Genomic DNA, 21,405 nt, shown 5'->3' on the forward strand with positions numbered 1-21,405 from the left:
TTTTCACTAATTCAGAAGACTGTTGGAAACACAATTCGACAAGATCAATCTGAAAACCAGAGTGAGAAGGAACATCTGCATTGTACGCCTTAGGGCCCATACAGCAACAAATTATGGCTTCTTAATCCTCAAGTGGTAGTGGTATATTTTAAGACGAGAAGAATGAGGTTACCGAGGAGCAAGATATAACTTGAAACTACCTGTGAGCATTTCAAAACAAGCAATAAGCAATAGGAATGCAAGCACATACTTGGTTATAATCTAACACAATCAATTCGTTCCACTTCACTCTCAAGTACTATAAGTGGTAACCTCCCTTTTCATCGATGAAAGAAATCAGTTAATCTTTTTTAAAAGTAGTATAATTATGATTTTCAGTGACTTTTGTCTCTTCCCATCCATACCTTGTGTATGGTCTTGGTGTTTCTCTTTTTCTTAAGCCACACTTTTAATAGCCTCAAAGCTTCACAATTGATGAGCAAACAGATTTCCAAATTTTTTCACAACATTTTATAAACTCATCTAAATTTCTTTTTGTAACCACATCAAGATTGAATCTGGGATTTGACAAAGAAGGGAAACTTTGGATTTTGGGTAACTCTGAAAGAGTTTAGCCACGATTTGAGAGCATCACGGTAAAACTCTAACGCACTCTGTAGAATTATTAAGCCCAGAGAGTAAAGAGCCTAGCTTCTCAAGCAACACCGATGGCAGGAAATAATCCCTTAGTTTCCTATAGAGCCCAAAGTAAAACTGCCAAGGTCCAGATGATGATGGATTAATATCTGCAAAAACAATCATAACTATAGACAGAATCGCATGATCTTTCCCACAGAGTAAAGATCTTAATGCTGCTCAAATGTAAGATCTTAATGCTGCTCAAATGTGAGGCCAATATAAAAAAGGGCCTGAACGATCAATTCAGGCCAAAAGAATGAAGATACGTCGGAAAAAATATAGCAATGAGGCAGTGCTGAGGAACCTTCATCAAGCAAGGCTCTGAGAGAAGGCCCTTAGAAGCACCCTCTGATGCCTCCCTCGTGCCACTCTTTTACATACTGTAACTCTCGTGATAGAAGGAGTGATAAAAACTTTTCTTCAGCAGGCGTTGTTCCCCCCCTCCGAATGTCAATCGGCCGCAACTACAATTTCAGCTTCACGTTACACCACAGTCCATGACGGATTATTGGTGAAAAGGCTACTTCGCAGCCCAAGTTGAATCTATGTGGCACTGTGCTTGAAAAGCAGCGTCAAAGCCCATCTGAAAGAGTGGCCGGCAAACTCAGGAGCTCAGGTGACATTCTGATCAACCTTCACTTTCAGCTGACTTGCTCACCAATCAGATCGAGGCCAACCACAAGGAAAGAGATCCCTTGAAACAGGAGAAAGTAGAAATGAACACCTTGCACTGATAACAAGCTTCTCGCAGATGCAGTAAGCAGAAGAAGAGCCAGGGCTAGCTCCTTCCTGTAGATGCGATTGACCTTCTTCTTCCGAGGCTGGGGAGTATGTTCACGCACTTTCGGCACGACATCTAGCCGGGGATCTAAGGTCCCGTGTCGATGCGCGGCAGGTTCTTGCTCTGCCTGTTGTGCCTCTTCAGCAATACCTGCCAAATCTGCTTCTGAAGCCCTGCCAACTTTCTTGGTCACAACCCACTCGTATGCGCTTCCGAGCTGGAACAAACCAGAGATCATGGCATTGAACTTGGTCACTGACATGGTGTTCTCAAACAAAAGATAGGGTACAATAAAAGGAAATGACTTAGGGGCAGGTAAGATGTTCAAAAAAGACATCAAAGCAGGTACATAGCACACGACCCAAGCTGGCAAGTGAGCCTCTGGGATAAACATGGTCATGGGAAGTATTATGCAGAAAAGAGTAAATGAATAGAAGGGTAATATCAGCTTCCGCAGCAGAAAGAAGAGAAAGATCAAGTTTGCTTTCTTCCACTTGGAGATCTACACCATCCAAGAACAAGTTAGCATGAGACAGGCAAATGCAATGTTCAAAAGCGACACATGAGATGTTTTCTTCTTGAGAATCTCACCTTGGAAGAAATAATGTCAGGGAGGCAGAGGCGAAAGAGCTGCATTGGCCCAGAATGCCACCGGTGCTGCTGTTTTCTGTACGCCTCGTAAGATTCAGGCAGCTCGCAAAGACACTGGTGGAGACATGGGCCAACAGTTATCAGGACGCCAATTGAGAGAGATTACATGTGGGTATATGGAGCAAACCCTAAGTCTCAAGGAGGACCATGACATTACCCAAACAACATGCTCTACTTGCTCAGAAAACCAGTGTTTTGGAAGTACAAACCTTGACATCATTGAGAAAGATGAACTTCCACCCACTCAAGTGGGCTCGGACGGCAATATCCATATCCTCCACAGTAGTGCGTTCCAACCACCCTCCAGATTCTTCTAATGCTTTGATTCTCCAAACACCAGCAGTTCCATTGAAACCAAAGAAATTGAGAAAGATTCCATTGACTTGTTGCTCAACCTCAAAATGATAGCACAGATTGACATACTGAAGCCGTGTCAGGAGGTTCTCATCTTTGTTAACAAACATCCATCTTGCTTGCACAAGACCCAGCTCCTCATTATCCTACCAGGGCAAGGAGGAGAAGGAATAGCACACAGAGAGTTAGAGATTACAAAAAAAGTAGGCAATCAGGAGGCAGCAATGCACCAAACCATGTGTTGGTAGCTGCAAGTCCTGATACAGAAAGCACATCACCTTAAAATGAATGATGGTCCGCTTCAAAAAATCTGGCTTAGGCTGAAAATCTGCATCAAAAATGGCTACAAATTCGTAATCTTTCACATAATCACAGCTCATTGCTGACTTGAGATTCCCTGCTTTGTAGCCAGTTCGGACAACCCGATGACGATAAACAATTCTCATGCCATTCTGTTGCCATTTGTGCACCTCGTTTTTTATCAGTGTTTGCACTTCTACATCATCCGAGTCATCCAACACTTGAACAAGAATCTTGCCTTTTGGCCAGTCCAGCTGAGTGACAGCAGCTATTGACTGCTGGTATACCTGAGAATACAGAACCACATGTGAATATGTTACCACATGAATCCCCCTTTCTTAAGCCAATGAGTACATGTTTTATTCCTCACCAAGCTAATAACGACAAACCTCCCCCCCCCCCCTCTCTCTCTCTCTCTCTCAGAATGCTCAACTTAAAGACCGCCTTCAAGATTCGAGGACAGTCCTGCAACACCGGACACTCAACCGAACTCGACACAAATTTCAACTGAGCAGGGAACAAAAACGAAGAGAGCCAGCAGCCCTTCTACGGGGACAACCTAAGGTATGGTACAACAAGTAGACAAACTACATGATTTATAATAAAAAGTGATCCAAGCAACACAGACTATCAAATGCGATGTACGAGCCGCAACCAGCATAGCCCTAAGAAGCACGGATCATACGGTCATAGCCCACAAAGGAAGACAAGCTTGCAGTCCTCAGCAATCGAATACCCTCAAGGACATAAAGCTATAGATAGTATAGAAACCCACATCAAAACAACTGAAATTATAGGAAGCCAAGTTAGCCAAGGTTCCGGCAGCCCACAATGCCGGTAAGTGGGCAGTGCGGAAGAGCCATTATCCACTAAATTTGTACTCCCAAAGTAGTGGACACTCTATTCTTCGCTGATGTATCTTGATTCTCTAGGCCATGAAGCTACACAATCCAATGCAGTTTCTTTTCTCCTTTTTGCTATTTGATCATGTATGAGGCCTTCACGATCGAATGCTTTGCTGTGGTCTGAAGAGTCATATATTTGGTTCAGTGAATACTCTCCCTCCCTCCGAGATACTCGTTATGCGTCTGATCCAATAGCTCCATTTCATTGATTGAGTCATGCAGCTGAGAGAATCGAAATATACCGCCGCATTACAGCCATATATATATATATATATCTCATATTCATTCATTCATTCATGTATCGTGATATTTAAGTATGCAAGCGCATATAATTTGTTCATAAATGTATGCATGCACAAACACCACTTACCATTGTTGGGATAAAACTATCCTCAGTTACAGATAACAGCAGGTGGGATTATGTAGGTGAGGGAAAAGAAAGAGCACTACAAATGGTCGAGTGTTCGCCTCTCAAGAAAATCCTTTGTGACCGTACATGCCAACAGACCTGATACTGACATTCATACCCTCATCATGAGGTTCAACAGTGGATGTAAGTTCACATTAAAGCCATGCCAAATTTCATGGTCACTTGGACAAGCCAACAACAGTTTCTGTCACTTCTTTGAGTGACAATAGAAAACTCGATCAAGATGGCTGCCTGGCATGGTTGAGCAAAAGCTAAACAAAACAGCCTGCAAGTTACATGGAGAGTTTAGCAAAAACTTGAAAGAGATAAGACTTGGCAAAGTAGTCAATACTCGCACAACAGAGTAGATGTGCTGAATGTCTCTAGAAAGCAACCTTCATAACATCTAGTCTGCCCCTTCTTACTCCATTTTGAGCCATACCAAATTCTCATTGACTCATCTTTACAGTTTCAGCTCTTGGTCTAGCCTTCTCGTCTAGAGAAGGCCCAACACATTCCCATCCCATTTACACTTCGTTTTGTCACTCAAAACCTTACATACATGGTTCGGTACCCTTCTCTACTTAAGAGGTTTACAAGAATTCTGTAAATTCAATCACATACATTCGCCGTGAGCTTAGATTGATTTGAGGGGTGTGTATTCATGATTTCAAGAAAATACATCTGCACCTTGCAATTTTACAGCATGATAGATCCTTACGAACTTCTAACCATATTTCCCTTAGAATTACTGTCACATAAACACAAGTAAAAGCTCCTGAATAGAGGAAAAAAATCTGCTCAAGAGTAGTAGTTAGTACACTCTTCTGTAATGAAGTCATTTCAATACTGCTTTTGGAGCTATGCAATCAACTTCTCCAAAAAAAAAAAGCTACAAACATGCATGATAATGATTCAATCGTGGCAAGCATGCAGGCGGCGAACACTACGTCATCGGATGGTTTTAAAAAGTAATTTCGCAGCTCCCTCTCTCTCTCTCTCTCACTCAATGTATGTAAGCTAGTGTGGGTCTGTATGTTAAAGAGTGTGTATGTGTGTGTTTGTGAGAAAGAGAGAGAGACAGAGACAGAGACAGAGAGGCGACCACACATACATACATAGAGATAATCAGTTCTTGGACTATTAACTAACCTGCCACCAAACAGATACTCTAAAGGCAATCATCACATAGTAAGTGAACAGAACACCCTAGACATGTGGATTGTGCGATAGCTCCTGACATGTTCAGATGAAGTAACATTAATTCCAAGTCATAATAGAAGAACACAAGGAAGTATGGTTGAAATATACCTCTCTTTCGTTACACATAGGAATCTGAACAAGAACCATAGGATATCCTGCATCTGGATCTTCCACATCTCCACAATCAAGTGATTCTACATTAGGCAAAGGCGTAATCCTCTTCAACTTGATCCACAAAGCGCCTAGACACTGGGTGATTCTGTCAGCAGACTGTATGAGAAACATGAAAATACAGGCATTTGCCAAAGCTTGTAAAGGAGGGCCCAGGTAGTTGGCCCGGATGTATACCCACGCCAGGTAAACAGACTGGAGGAGGCTCTGTACATCAGGCGAGCTAGGCATGTGCAAATGCGGGCGGTGGAAGTGCCACCCTTTGGAGTGTGCAACCAGCTCGAAACCAAGCATGAGTACGGCAAACGCAAGGAAGCCTACGATGGTCTTGTAGAGCTTACCTTTGTGTAGCTTGTTGGAGAGGGAGGTAGGAGCAGGAGCAGCTGAGGCCTGGCAGGCAGTGAGGCGCCTCTTCACAGCTGAGAGCACTGTCAAAAGCCCTTGAGCCATCCAGGCCAGGCATCCAGCTGCCCGGTGAGCTTTCAGCAGAAGGACCCATGTGAGCTGCTTGGCATTCCTCCCCCTACCCTTATCCCCTGCTTGGAAATCTCCCTCGGGGCTCTGCAGCTCCAGCATGGACCAGTTGGGGTTCTCCATCTTCACCACGACGGAGGTGCCCTGGTGCGACTCCTTGGCCCACCAATCGACGAAGTGGAAGCGCGGCATTGCGCCAAATGGGCGTTTTGGTGGACGGATCGAGCTGCCGCCGGCCACGTAACGGGGTCTTAATCGGCAAAAACTAGGATCATTTCTCTGTGCATAGGAGTGTGGAAGGAGGCAATGACGCGTTATTCCTCTCACAACAACATGGTAAAGAAGAATCCCGACAGACGGGAGAGCATATTTGATTGTCCGTTAAAAAGAATAGGGATAACCAGATGCGAGGGCCGAGAGAGAGAGAGAGAGAGAAGAAAATGGAGGAGAGAGAGAGAGAGAGGAGGAAATGGAGGAGAGAGAGAGAGAGAGAGAGAGAAGGGAGTGCGCGAAGGAGTGGGCTGAAGCGGCAAGATGAGGCATTAGCCAACCACAGCTGCAGCAGAAGGTGAGAAGGGGAGAGAGAGGAGGAGGATCAGACACTAGAGAGAAGAGAGAGAAATGGGGGGGTCAACAGGGCCTGTTTGCCAGAAGGCTCCAGCCTTGCTGTGCTGAATCCAAAACTATCTATTGAAAGAGCTTTTAAAAGGGCAGTTATGAAATGGCCCCACTTCCCTTTTCAAATATTGCCTTGTAAAACACCTAGGATATATATATTGTGTGTGTGTTAAGTATTTCTCCTTTTTATCAAAGGATAAATCATGTAACTTCGATCGTCGGTGGGGGGAACCGCACACAGAGCTTTGCATTTGCAGCACAGCAGCAGCAGCAAAAAGCAGACATTGCTACCCCACCAAATGGGAGAAGCCCTCTTGATGTGCCAAACCCATCTCTGCCTACGTATATTGGGCTAAATGGGCGTACTCGACTCGCAGAGTTGCTCCGTCCGTCGCTATTCCGGCGGCAGTATCCGTCCAATACCCAATACCTTTTCTTTGGATTTCTTTAACGCTGTGTGTTCTGATATCATCGTCGTCGTCATTGTCGCGATCTGCTCGGTTTCGGCGCGTTGTAACGCCCCGAGTCGTCGCCTCCGTTGCCGGCCGCCCCTTGAACTCCCGCGGACGCGAGTCGTCGGCTTGGCAATGCGTGTGAGCGTGTGTGTGTTTTCCGTATCCTCCCACTAGCGAACGCTTATTGAGGTGCGGCGCTCTCAACAACCAGCCGAGCCCACCAACTCACCCCTCTCGATTCAAAAACCAAGAGCTACATGTACTACCAACAATGACCACTGCTCCAAATTCATAATTATAAATTGGAAAAAAAAAATTACAGTTGAGGAGCGGTGAGTTAATTCAATGCGTGTGGAGACGCATGTCTTTGTACGTCGAGGGGATTCGAGACTGCTTGATGCGTGCATGCACACCCAAGATGGTGGATTCTTGGATGTAGGAGCATGGCGAGGGCTGGGGGGATTGGGGTCTTGAGGAGACGAAGGACATGAAGAGGTGTCGCGAAAAAGAAGCTAGTGAGAGGAGACAAAAAAATGTTCCCGATTGGCTGAATGAAAGGCTTCAAGCCCATGCCCAAATTCAAGAAAGGAAGGTATGCTTGAGGCTAAATCCCAAGCTTATCAAGCATTAAATCGATCTGTTTTTGCACTGTAGCGTGATTTTATTATGTCCTAGTAAACCTCCTGCTAAGTATGAGGTAGGTAGGTGGTTGCAAGAAGAGATTCTGTATGATTGAGTGGTGTCCAATGTGTTTTATCTAGGGAAAAGGTTTTTTTAATGTGTTGTTCATCAAAGCGCAATCTGTTTCAGAGATGTTTCTGAAGTCGCCACTATTCATGGGCCATAGAGTGGTACATGTCTTCCCTTTTGATCCTTTGTTTGATGTGAGTAGAAGCCTTCAGGAATGTTTGGGTGGAAATTTCTAGTCTTCCTCCCTAGCTTAGACCTGTCTTACGAGATGTCGCTAGAGCGCTGGGTCCTGTGCTATATTTACCTAGTGGATGACGCAGGGGGTAGGCAGGCCAACAGTGTTTGTATATCGTGGAACACCAGGATTGAGACTCCAAAATCAATAGAAATTGATTTGGGAGAGTTGGGCAAGTTGGAAGTCCAAGGTTATTTTGTTTTTCTTGTTTGTCTACGCAAACATCATTTATCGTTTCATCTACGGAAACAGAATTCAACAGAGGGTAACAAGCATATACCTCTGCTATCTGGTCTCTGCGGACCGCTGTACACAGCTCCATGGAAGAAATAAGTGGTGTGGCAGGGACAGTACGGTCGCCCTGCAGGGTGATGACTCTACCTCCGTGCTCAAAGCATAGCGTATTATGTAAGTAATTCTCCGAGCTAGACTAGGGCCCAAGCCATACAGCCACTCCCTGCCTAGATATACGTCTGCTCTGGCTAAGTGCATGACTTGAAAGTCAAGCGGAGCCTCGTAGTCTTGCATAGATAATGGGATTCCCAATACTACGGTATTCCATACCGTTTTGTCATATCCGTTGGCTAGGCCAACAGTATACTCATGATCACTCCGGGTCTCAGTCAACCCCAACTTCTTGACTAACGAGTAGTTCAAAAAGTTGTGGCTAGCTCCATCATCAATAAAAACTGTGACTCTACGGCCACCTATGGTGCCATACATGCGCACCATGTCATGCGGACCTACAGTAGGCTGCCACATCGCTGGTGTCACTGAACAAGCGTGATGCTCATCACAATGACACACTGTCACCTCTCTGAACTCTGCGGAACTGAGAGGGAGTCTCTGCACTGTATACAATTGCCTAGAAGATTTACCATCTTTTTTGGGCTCATTGCCACTCGTGCTGGCTTTAGTCTTTGGACACTCAGCCTTCGTGTGTCCTACTTCATTGCAATTAAAGCAGCGATTTTCCTTTCGCGCTTTAATATACTGCTCTTTCTTTTGGATTTCGGTGTCTTTTTTTTTCCTGGATGGTCACGGTTTTTTAGATCAATGACCACCCTGTCCTTCTTGGTCCGTCCTATCCCCTTGTTTCTCACTGCGGAACCCTTTTCTTTTGAGGCCTGACCTCCTCTTTTCACTACCCTCGGCCCTGCTAGAACCACCACGCGCACTACGGCGCTTGATGTCATCGAATATCTGTGCATATTGAATTGCCTCTGCTAAGTCTTTAGGCTGTAGGGGTTCTACGTACTCAAGGTAATCATCTTTGAGGCCTCTCTTAAAGCCTCGCAATGTCTGGAATGCATCGATTCCCTTTAGCTTGAGTACTATTTCCCTGTAGTTTGAGATGTACTGAGTTAGGGATTTGTTCTCCATCGAGCACTTGTCCCATAACTCCCAGCTTCTCTCTGCCTCATTAACAGGCAAAAATTCTTTTCGAAACATTGTTTCAAATTCCGTCCAAGTGGCAGGGCGAGTTGTCAAACTCATCCACCACTTGTACGCTTTGCCGGTTAATGAGAGGCTAGCCTCTACGGGCTGTATACGGCTAGGCTGCTGTCGCAGCGCGTGCAAATCTGACCACTTCGCTAGAAACATATTGACTGAGTCCTTGTTTCTCTCCCTTTCCTCGCCACCAAAACTAGGCGGCTTTAAGTCTTTTAACAACGACGAAACTGTCGCTACGGACGGTCCCGCAGGCGCATCGGCCTGTACTCCTGCAATTACTGGCGAGGCTACACTCACCCGTGCTGTAGGAGCTCGGCTACCTCGAGGAGTCGGAGTACTAGCCGAGGCGGCTGTCAGTGCATCTAACCGTGTGGAGATGCTCTGTAGCATCGTGACTAAATCAGCCTGGACTTTACCCATAGTGTTCAATTTGGCATTAAGATATTTAAACAGTCCACTAGAGAGCTCCATCTCTGTCAGGACATCAGCAGGGTCCAATAGGTCATAGTCGTCGTCGTCATAATCCAAGAGGTCCTCCTCGGTCCCCTCGGCGACGTCAGTGTTCATGTCCTCTGGCTCATCGGCCAGACAGGGGTCATCAGCCAATGCGGCTGCTACGGGCTCGCTGGGTCCTAAGACGGGGTTAATAGACGAGGAGGGCACTGGCGGATCACGAGTGATCGATAAGCGTGCTCCGGACCGAACAACGGTCGGGCGTGTACGGCCTGACAATTCGGTCGGGGTCAAACCCGCGACCGAGGACAAGAGACTGGAAAAACCTAGAGAAGTAGAAGACGGTGGGGACACACTACGCCTAGCAGACATTTTTAATTCTTGCAAAAAAATAATGCGAGAACTCGGAAATTACTTTAAAAAAACGCTAATAAAAATGAGCAGTGGTGGAGAGAGAATAATAGTCACCCCCCTTTACGGTCGCCTGTCGAATTGTTGTGCGTTGCGGGCCTCTACAAGGATGCTTCCGGGATGCTCCGATCCACGAGAAAAATGCCTTCAACTCATAACAAGAATTTAAATGATCGAGAGGTGCCTTGCCGGGATTATTTCTTGCGGGGATGATTCTTCTCCTCAGCCAAGAGAGAGCGTTTGTTTGAATTTTTCATTTTTAATTTTTTCTAAATTGAATAATAAAAAATATATATATATAAAAAGAAATGGTTTTTTTTCCTTTTTTTTTGTTGTCTCTGGCCGCTGGTGGGTTGGCTGGCGTTTGCTGGCCGTTGTGGCCCTTGGCCGGCCTGGCTGGCCTCCCTCCACCGGCTGGCCTGGCTGGCCGTGGCCCTAGCTGCCTCCTCCTCCCCGCAAGGCTGTACGATGGCGAAAAGTCAGACGTCGCTGGTCTTCGCTGTGTCTCCTGCGCCTCCCTTGCACAACAGCATTACGAGAGGTAGGGGGCTGCTGTTCGCCCCCCCCCCCTTCATTAACGTATACGTGGGACTGGCCGGGCTGGTTTTCGTCCCCCCATCCCACATAGTGTTAACGATTAGTGTATTTCGTGGGGTTGGTCTGCGCCCCCCCACCTCGACACACAGGTTTCAATCCTTTGAAAGCCTTTCAACGCAGAGTTTTTGCAGCATTTGTAGCCATTCAACGCGGAAAACAAACAAAAATTTTGCTTACCTGCGATGCTGTGTGTGACGGGGAGAGAGAGTGAGAGAGAGAGAGAGAAAGAGTTCTTCCCTTCAAAAAATCTTGGCCCCCCTCCCTCCACACATTCCCTTGTGGAGATAAGGGTGAGAAGATTGTGGATGAAAACCATCGAGTGGGCTCCGGTCCCCCGTTCGCACGCGGACTCTCACGATCCCCTCGAACCACGCTCTGATACCAGTGTTAGATATCCGTAACGCCGCTATCTACGGGCGTTACCACAAGAGGGGACGGCCTCTGGCTCACCACCCAGCCATAGAGGAAGAATGAGGATTGCCCCTCATCCCCCAAGCTATATAGTGTGTGGCCTGCCGTCCACACTAGCCTGGCCGCCCATGACTCCGCATGGGCGTCCTCTCCCACTGAACCCCGGATATGGCCATCCGGTCTGCCGCCGTCGGTCACAGGCATTACAGCCTACGTGACAAGATATAACACTCAACCAATAGCTCGAATGATCACTATTCTTGCCTTGGCTATTGTTAATAAGAAGTGGCCAATTTTTCAAATGGATATAAAATCAGCTTTTCTAAATGGATATATCAAGGAGGTGGTGTATGTCAACCACTAGGGTTTGAGCTGCTTGGATCAGAAAATAAGGTTTGCAAGTTGCAGAAGGCTTTATACAAGTTGCTTGGAGGTTGCAGAAGGCTTTATACGGACTGAAACAAGCCCCAAGGGCATGGTACCAACAAATAGATATTTTTCTCATAAACTAGGGAATGACTCGGTGTGGGTGGTAGTGGACAGGTTAACTAAAATGGCAAAGTTTATTGCCACGAAGAAAACTGTTAAAACGCCAGAGTTGGCAAAACTCTTTATTGAACATCTCTACAAGCTATATGGCCTGCCCGCAGATATAGTGTCGGATAGAGATAGAAAGTTCAACAGTCATTTTTGGAGGGAAGTCTTCAAAAAGTTGGATACTACTCTGAGTATGAGTACGGCAGATCATCCGGAGTCTGATGGTCAAACTGAAAGAGTTAACCAAATTCTAGAGGATATGTTGCGTTCTTATGTTAGTAAGAAGCAATCTAATTGGGAAGAGTACTTGCCCTTACTGGAGTTTGCATATAACAGCTCCAAACACTCAGCGACTGGATTTACACCATTCATGTTAATGTATGGATTCCAGCCTAGATCTCCGATGGCTGTAGGCCTAGAAAAGGAGAAGATTCAATCTGTCAAGGATTTCCTTGAAGATATGAATGATATGCTCAGAGCCGCACGTGAGAGCATTCATAGCGCCCAGGATCGCGCTAAAACTTATGCGGATAAAGGACGAAGAAAGGTGACCTTTGCAGAAGGTGACTTTGTATTCCTCAAGGTTCCTGCGCAGTCAAAAACCATGAAAACGGGAAAGTGTAATAAACGTTCTCCGAGATATTGTGGTCCTTTTAAAATCCTTAAGAAGATTGGGGACGTAGCATATAAACTTGAGTTACCGGAGAGTTCTCAAGTCCATCCTGTCTTCCATGTCAGTAAACTGAAGAAATCAGTTCACGGGTTAGAGAACGCAGTTTCTCCAGAGATTTTGGTGGACTTGATAGAGCCACCAAAGATACCACATGAACCTGCAAGGATTCTACAGTATCGTGATAGACAGACCCGACATAAAGTGTACCAGGAGGTACTTGTTAAATGGACAGATAGGGATGAGGAGGTAGCTACCTGGGAACGCCGTAGTGCAATTTCCAAAAGGTTTCCCCAGTTTGTTTTCGAGGACGAAAACTCTTCTTAAGGGGGGGGGGGTAATGTCACGTAGGCTGTAATGCCTGTGACCGACGCGGCAGATCGGATGGCCATATCCGGGGTTCAGTGGGAGAGGACGCCCATGCAGAGTCATGGGCGGCCAGGCTAGTGTGGACGGCAGGCCACACACTATATAGCCTGGGGGATGAGGGGCAATCCTCATTCTTCCTCTATGACTGGGTGGTGAGCCAGAGGCCGTCCCCTCTTGTGGTAACGCCCGTAGCGACGTTATGGATATCTAACATATCCATTTGAAAAATTGGCCACTTCTTATTAACAACAGCCAAGGCAAGAATAGTGATCGTTCGAGCTATTGGGGCAAAGATTTCACTAATATCAAAACCTTCAACTTGTGAAAAACCCTATGCAACTAGCCTAGCTTTGTATTTCTCCAATGAGCCATCGGATTTATAGCTAGCTTTCCACACCCACTTGGTGCCAACTAACTTTCGTTTTGGTGGCCGATCAACCAGGTCCCAAGTGTTGTGTTTTATGATGCTATTATACTCTGACTACATCGCTGCCTTCCACTTTGGATCTGTCAAAGCTTCTTCTACATTTGTTGATTCCCTCACTAAATCCATTATCTTAGCCCATCAAGGCCATAGTGACAATGTGTTCAGAAGACCTTCTTTGCTCCTCTACTCTCTTTTATCTTCATAAGCCATCTGCTGAAGTTTTTGTAACATCAAGTGGGGGGTTGCGATCATCAACAAAGAGTTGCGGTACCCACGTAGGAAGTGGTTGTCCTTTAGGTGCAGGGGCAAGCTGGTGTGATTTCTGAGAGTCTTCATCATCTAAAAACTCCTCCTCCTTCACTTTTTTGGTGCTTGGGCTAGGCACATGGTGGAATATTTCTCCATTTAATGATAAAGTGGATGAATCCATATCCTTTGCTAAATGTGGATGCTCCACAAACACCACATCTTGGCTATTCATTATCTTCTTAGCCTCTAGATCAAATAGTCGATATGCCTTCGAATTTGTACTATATCCAAGGAAGATACATTTCTTGCTTTTGGTAACAAGCTTAGTAATATTTACATCTGGTATATGCACGTAACATTCACAACCGAATGTTCGAAAATGAGAACATGAAGGCTTCTTAGCCGAATAGTCCTCATATGGTGTGATTCCTTTGAGCACCTTCATGTAGGATCTGTTGAGAATGTAAACTACACTGTTGACTACTTCAGCCCAGAAAGAGTCTGGTAACCCTTTCCCTTTCATCATACACCTTGCTATTTCAATGTCTCTGTGGTTGCAGCATTCCACAACTCCAGTTTGTTGAGACGTATACGTACACTGAGCTGGCGCTCGATGCCATGCTCCTTGCAGTATTCATTAAATTAACCTAAAGTGAATTCTCCTCCTCAATCTATCCGGAACTTCTTCACCTTCTGTCTTATCTAATTCTTCACAAATTTATGCCATTGTTTAAACTTGCCAAAAGCTTTAGCCGTATCATTACAAAGAAAATAAACCCACATCTTCTTACTGTAATTGTCGAGCTAACAGCATAAAGTAAGAAGATCCCCCAATGCAGCAGCAAACATCTTACCACAAAGTTCAACATGTATCAGCTCTAGAGGAGACTTTGCTCAATTGTTACTCTCTTGTGGAAATGCCTTCCTTTGTTGTTTGCCCATCATACAAGCTTCACATGGTTCCTCCAATTCTGCAAATGCAGGTAAATTTTCCATGGTTCCTACAATTTTGCAAATGCAAGTAAATTTTCCATCATCCCCATTTTCTACATCTCCTCCTTCAGCACAACAAATCTGATGTGACCAAATCGCTCATGCCAAAGTTTGCTCATGCCCTTGTCTGCACAACAGCTATAAAGAGCACTTAGCTCATACAAATTGTTATTTGTCACAACTTTGCCAACTGCCTTCCCGTCTCAGTATCTAGAATTTTTGCTCCTATTTTCTTGAAGCGTACTTCAAGGCCACGAGGCCACGATCTATTATTGTAGATGAGAGTAGGTTTCTCTTCATTTGAGGCACATAGAGCACATTAGATAGCTTCTTTTCTTCACTTATTAACTGCCACAAATGAGATGGTTTTGGACCCCTAGACATTTAGCTATGCCTAACAATAACATTGATGGATTCCTATAAAGGCTACCAGGGACTATTCTATTCCCTTTTGCTGGTCATATGTCGGGATGCCTCACTATCCAAAATCCATGAACAGTCAACAACTGGAGCCTAAGCGGATGAGCATACCTCTTCTATAGCAACTAGAGTTCCAGTCCTTCTTTTCGATCTTCATAGTGTCGTTCTTCTCATTAGTCTACTTCTTTCTAAAGTCTTTGACCGCATGAACCTTCTTGTCACAATAGTAGCACGTATCAGAAAAGTTCTTCTCCTTATCTTCACAAGTAGCCCCGCCTTTGCCTTTGCCTTTTACTTTGGTCGTAAATACGGGTTTCACCGCCATCACGGGTCTTTAGCTACGTCTCCTCCTCAAAAGCATAGCACTAAATTGAAAGAGGTGGTACTCTAACCTAGGTGTTTAGTGCCGTAACCAAGCCATCATACTTCTGCAGTAGAATTCGGATGCATCTCTAAGCCAACTCTTCATGATTCCCACAGTAGCCATCGGGTCTTGTAGGTTTTTGATTCGTTTTTTATTTGAAAAATAAATGCTTCTGCGGACTCTCCTTTATCAAAATTTTCAGTAGTAAGTTGATTCTCTAGGTTTTGAATCCTGGTCTAATTCCAGGTTTCATACTGATTTCTGAGTATGGTCCAAGCCATGGATGCCTTGGTTATGTGTTAAATCAGAGTAAGGATAGAATCACTTACACAGGTAATAATGGCACAAAGTGCATCTGCATTCCATGCCCGAAGAAGAGAAACATCTAGTGGAATCATTCTTGTGTTATCTCGCTAGGGTCAATGGTTTCCACCAGTTCTTGATCCATTTCTAAAACAGTCTCTAGTAGCTTATAGGAATCAAGGATGGCATTGATTTTGAACTTCCAAAGAGTGTAGTTTGTCTCATCTAACTTTCCTTTAGTGAAGGCAGCCTATGCTTTAATCCTTGATGTATATGTGAGTTTTGATTAATTCTTCAAGAAGTACATGAGATCCTGTGACACTTTGAGATGCTCATGCTTATTGACTTGGCACTTATGGCATTTAGCATGAAGCCTTAGGTATCCTTGAACAAACTAGGCCAATAGAATTATCTTTTAACTAGTGCATAGGTCTTTTGTACCCCACAGTGACTAGTGCTTTGGACTATCGTGACTTTCAATAAGCTAAAAGTCATTAATAGATGGTACACAAACCCTACCTTTGTAAAGCAAGTACCTATCATTGATAGAGAAGTTCTTAAACCTTTCTCCTTGATTAACTTTATCACCCCTGTTTGTTGAAACAATGTTGAATGGTTGTGAAGGGTCCACCCCCAAGCTCTCCGTTCTCAGTACATAACCCAAGAGACTCATCTAGTCTCTCAGGACTAGAACTCCCTCTTCTTCTTGTTCACTCCAAATTAGCAATCCTTAGGCAATGGCTGCTTGCACGTGTGCGTGCGTATAGCAGGTTAAACCTTTGAATAAGATGGATCATGTTCACACAAACCACATAGTGAATCCAAATTAGCACTCCTTGGGCAATGGCTGCTTGCATGTGTGCGCACGTGCGTATAGCAGGTTAAACACTCTGAAAAAGATGAATCATGCTCACACAAACCACATAGTGAATCCAAGAACTAGTTCTTGAATATAGTGAAGCTCAACTTGTTCACCATTGGCAAGCAGCTCAGCGCATTCGCTACTACGTTAAATTCACCTCTTTGGTAATGAAGTTGAAGGTCAAACTCTTGTATGATCTCTGCCCACCTTGCTTTTCTACCTTTCCACTCATTTTTACTTGAAAGACATTTCAAGATTTCATGGTGCGTACGGACCTCAAAAGTAGCACCATATAAATAATGTCACCACTTTTTAAGAGCATGAACTACTCCAAGTAACTTTCGCTCATAGGCCGAGTAATTACGCTAGGCATGATCAAGCTTTTTGCTTTCAAATGCAATTTGGCATCCCCCGTGCATTAAAATTTCCACAATGGCTTCTCCCCACTAACATTTGTTTCTACAGTAATAGTTCATTAAGGTCCACTATACTCAAGGTAGGTGCAGTTACAATTGCAACCCTTAGTTTCTCAAAACTACTTTGTTGCGGATTCTCCCAACAATAGATAGTTTTGCCTTTAGTTCTCAGCTAATTTATCAATGGGACTATGATCTTCACGTAGTCCTTTACATACTGTCGGTAAAATCGTGAAAAATCAAAAAAAAAATTATAGTTCTTCTAAGGTTTTTGGCTCAGGCCATTTGAGAATAGCATCCACTTTCTCTGGATCCATCATTCCCTTAGTGGATATAATATGGCCTAGATAATGAATTTCCTTAGCAAAGAATTTGCATTTGCTTTCCTTCACAAAACCTATTCTTTCGAAGTAATTTGAACATTAAGCATAAATGCTCTACATTTTCCTTTCTCAACTTACTCTGTAAACAAGTTTGTTGTCGAGGATAACTACTATGAATTATCCTAAGTATGGATATAAACCGTTATCCATAAGCATCATAAATATTGTTGGTGCGTCAATTAAACCAAATGGCATGATCAAAAACTTATAATGCAATCGAGTTCTAAATACGATCTTGAACATCCTATTCCATGATCCTGACCTGGTGGTAGCCTAACCTAAGGTCAATTTTAGAAAATTAACATGCACCATTGAGTTGGTCAAACAACTCGTCGACGATGTGGGGCATTGGATACTTTTTCTTAATTATAATCTTATTAAGAGCAAGATAATCTCTTTATTGTAATCTGACTAAGAGCATAATAATCTATGCACATATGCATAGAAACATCTTTCTTTTTTACCAAAAGAATGGGCGAAGCCCATGGAAAAGTACTAGGTTTTATGAAACCTTTTCTCGCATAATCAGCCAATTGCTGCTCCACCTCATGTGCTTCGGAGTGGCTAAGTCTATAAGTAAGCTTGCTTATAGGCTTGGAACCTGGTAGTACATCAATTGAATGGTCTATGTCCATGGTGGGATACCATTCGGCAAATCTTTGAGAAAAACATCTTGATACTCTCGAAATAAAGAATTTAAAGTATGTACGTTTTTACCATTATTTACTATCTTGTTTTTAGCCTTGGATTTTTTTAAAGTTTTGCTCACATGAAAACAAAACAGGGTTTACAAAAAAGGGGTCTTGTCTAAGGTTATTTACATTTATTGTTTCATCTATTGGAAATATTATTCACTTCTGTTCATCTACCGAAACAAAATTATGCAAAAGGTTACAAATGTATACTGAATCTTGTTGAGCTCGTAGGCACGACACAACTCCATGGGGACAAAATCAAAGGCATAGCCAACACATCATGCTCACCAAGTAAAGAAATTCATCTACCCTTATGCATGAATTTTAGGCTGTTATCCTAATAACTACTATGATGCAGGGTAAGGCCCAGGTTATACAATCACTCCCTACCTAGATAGACATCTACCCTAGCTAAATGCATGACGTGGAAATCAAGCGTAGCCTTGTAGCCCTGCATAACAAGAGGCACTCTCAAAACCACCGTGTCCGAAAACAGTTTTAACATAACCATTAGCAAAAGCAAAGCTGTGTACTTATAGTTACTCTTGGGCTCGACATCTTCAACTCTTTGACTCTAGTGAGTAGTCAAGAAAGTTGTACGTGGCTCCATCATCGATCATAATGGTGACTCTAGGGCCACCAATCCTGCCATATAAATGAACCAAATTGTGTGACCCAAAAGATCACTACCACATAGCTTGTGAAACACAAGCAGCATGGGTGTTACTTGTATGGCAAACTATCGCCTCTCTAAACTCAATGGATCGTAGAGTTAACACTTGCACCATATGAATTTGTCGAGAGGATTTACCATCCTTCTTGGCATCGCTAGAACTACATCCAGCATTAGCACTTGCACACGCCGTTGGCTATTGTGCGGGTTTCTTGCTACTAGTTGCGTGTCATTTACAATAGTCAAGAGAAAGAGAGGGCGCCTCTTACTTCCAATTCCCCCCTAGAGAGAAACTCTTCTATGTAAACCTTATCCACACAACCCAAAGCAAAAAAAAAAACAATGACATTGAACCCCTCCACCACTAAAATCTTATCACGTTTTGAAGCAAGGTCGCATGCGGAGTGATTTGAGAGAGAAGCCTATTTGAACGTGGCTTTGATACCAATGTTGCATTACCCATAGGAGGCCACCAAGATGAGGGAGAAGAGAAGGGATCTTGTTCATCATCTAGCCATAGAGGAATGTGGATAAGAATCCACATTGTCGGGCTTATGTAGTGGCCTACTTGCCCACACTTTCTCGGTCCTCTGACTCAGGTGCCTCATCCTTGAACCTCAGACACTCTCATCGATCACTCTTTTGTGATCAAGCTCCATGTCCAATCGAGCCCTATGTAGCCAGTTATTACAAGCTACATGACACTAAACCTTTTCCCCTGACAAACTTTGTCCCCCTCATTTGAAACAATGTCGAATGATTGTAAAGGGTCCAACCCTAAGCTCTCTACCTTGGTACATAACCCAAGAGACTCGTCTAGTCTCTTCGAACTATAACTCCCTCTTCTTCTTGTGGAAACCTATTATTCTTGAAGGGTCCACCATAGAGCTCTCCATCTCGATACATAACCCAAGAGACTCATCTAGCCTCTTTGAACTAGAACTCCCTCTTCTTCTTGTAGAAACCTCGGCTAATCGCTCCGGATTAGCACTCCTCTCTTACAAGGAGGACAATGGTACTGGCAAGTGCACGTGCGTATAGTAAGTCAAACCTCTAGATAAGATGGATCATGCTTACATAAACTATGTGGTAAATCCAAACAACTTGTTCTTGAATATGGTGAAGCTCAGCTCGTTCACCATTGGCATGCTACTCAATGCATCCGCTACTACATTAATTTTACCTCTTTGGTAATGAAGTTGAAGGTCAAACTCTTGTAGGATCTCCACCCACGTGGCTTTCCTACCTTTCAACTCATTTTGACTTGAAAGCCATTTCAAGCTTTCATAGTCTGTATAGACCTCAACAAAAGTAGCACCAAATAAATAATGTCGCCACTTTTTAAGAGCATGAACTACTATAAGTAGCTCTCACTCAGAGGCCAAGTAGTTATATTGGGCACGGTCAAGCTTTCTGCTTTGAAATTCAACTAGGCATCCCCCTTGCCTTAAAACCGCCCCAATGGCTTCCCCACTAGCTTATGTTTCTACACATGTGTTTCTATGACAAACGGCTCATTAGGGTCCACTAAACTCGAGGTAGCTACAATTGCAACCTTGAGTTCCTCAAAACTACTTCCTTGTGGATCCTCCCACCATATAGTTTTGCCTTTAATTCTTAGTTGATCTATCAACGGGACTGCGATCTTCATGTTGTCCTTTACATACTATTAGTAAAACCCTGACAAACCTAGAAAAATTTATAGTTCTTCTAAGTTTTTGGGCTCAGGCCATTTGAGAATAGCATCCACTTTCTTAGGGTCCATCCACATTCTCTCAAGGGATATAATATGGCCTAAATGAATTTCCTTAGCACATAATTCGCATTTGATTTCGTTCACAAATAACTTGTTCTTTCTAAGTAATTTGTACACTAAGTGTAAATTCTCTACGTGTTCCATTATTACAAGTGCAAACAAAATAGGTTATCCTTGGTGACACCTATTCAGACATAGCCAACCCCAATGAAGCCCATCAAAAATAGCCTTTTCACCATAAAATTCCACACTTCTCTCAAGAAGGTAAAGAACTTTTCAATTAATCTTGCAAGTCAAAGAAATTCTTTCATGTATCTCTAATGATTTTGACTTTAAGAGCTATATCAAGAGTCTGCCTGACTCACTTTAATACACTTCATTATATATCTGCTTGTAAGAGTAATAATATGTTTATACATAAAAATTTAAAAAACACATAGGATCATGGACTCCTTGAGGAGTAGAAGGCCCTTTAAGCTCTCACATTAGTCCTAATGTATGTTTTAAGCTCTTTTAATTACTTGATAATCTTGTAGTGTTTACTAAACCCATCCACATGTAACATGAACTTCAAGAATTTGTGTGGATAGTCCTTTACACTGCATTTTGGAAGTGAAAGTTTATTTCATTTGCTATTTGAACTTTTCCCACATAGTCACATTGGCCACTTGGGCTTGCATATACCTCCAACATGAACTTCAAGAATTTGTGTATAGTCCTTTACACTTCCCACTTGCTCCAAAGCATCCCATTCACTTATCAATTTATCTTTATGCATTTTGGAAGTGAAATTTTATCGCATTTCCTATTTGAACTCTTCCAAGGAGTCATATTAGCCTCTTGGGCCCTCAAGGTGCAATGTGGCAAAATAGCTCTTTGCATGATCACTTCTTGGATTCATGTCATAGTACAATTCTAACTTACTCACTCACTCTTCATATTCCTCATTTGTATTACCTTCTTTTCTTGATACCCTTGAACTCATCCTTGTCCTCATTTGCACATTTTTGCATGTGGTACATTATGATTGTAAGAGC

The 21,405-nt window shown here is 43.5% G+C and overlaps 1 protein-coding gene across 1 annotated transcript; it reads right to left on the minus strand.

Annotated features, from left to right (window-relative positions):
* Positions 1–748: 748 nt before the first annotated feature.
* On the minus strand, positions 749–6,599 carry LOC147627523 (putative xyloglucan glycosyltransferase 9). The gene is made up of 5 exons (XM_086814443.1): positions 5,390–6,599; positions 2,743–3,051; positions 2,320–2,610; positions 2,051–2,164; positions 749–1,961 (listed from the first exon to the last, which is right to left on the minus strand). The coding sequence occupies exons 1-5, from the start codon at positions 6,116–6,118 to the stop codon at positions 1,320–1,322; spliced, it is 2,085 nt and encodes a 694-aa protein (XP_086670569.1). The 5' UTR covers positions 6,119–6,599; the 3' UTR covers positions 749–1,319.
* Positions 6,600–21,405: the final 14,806 nt, after the last annotated feature.

The sequence above is a fragment of the Cibotium barometz genome, chromosome 20 (genome assembly GCF_041138505.1).
Source record: "Cibotium barometz isolate CiBa-2024 chromosome 20, ASM4113850v1, whole genome shotgun sequence".
Lineage (NCBI taxonomy): Eukaryota > Viridiplantae > Streptophyta > Polypodiopsida > Cyatheales > Cibotiaceae > Cibotium > Cibotium barometz.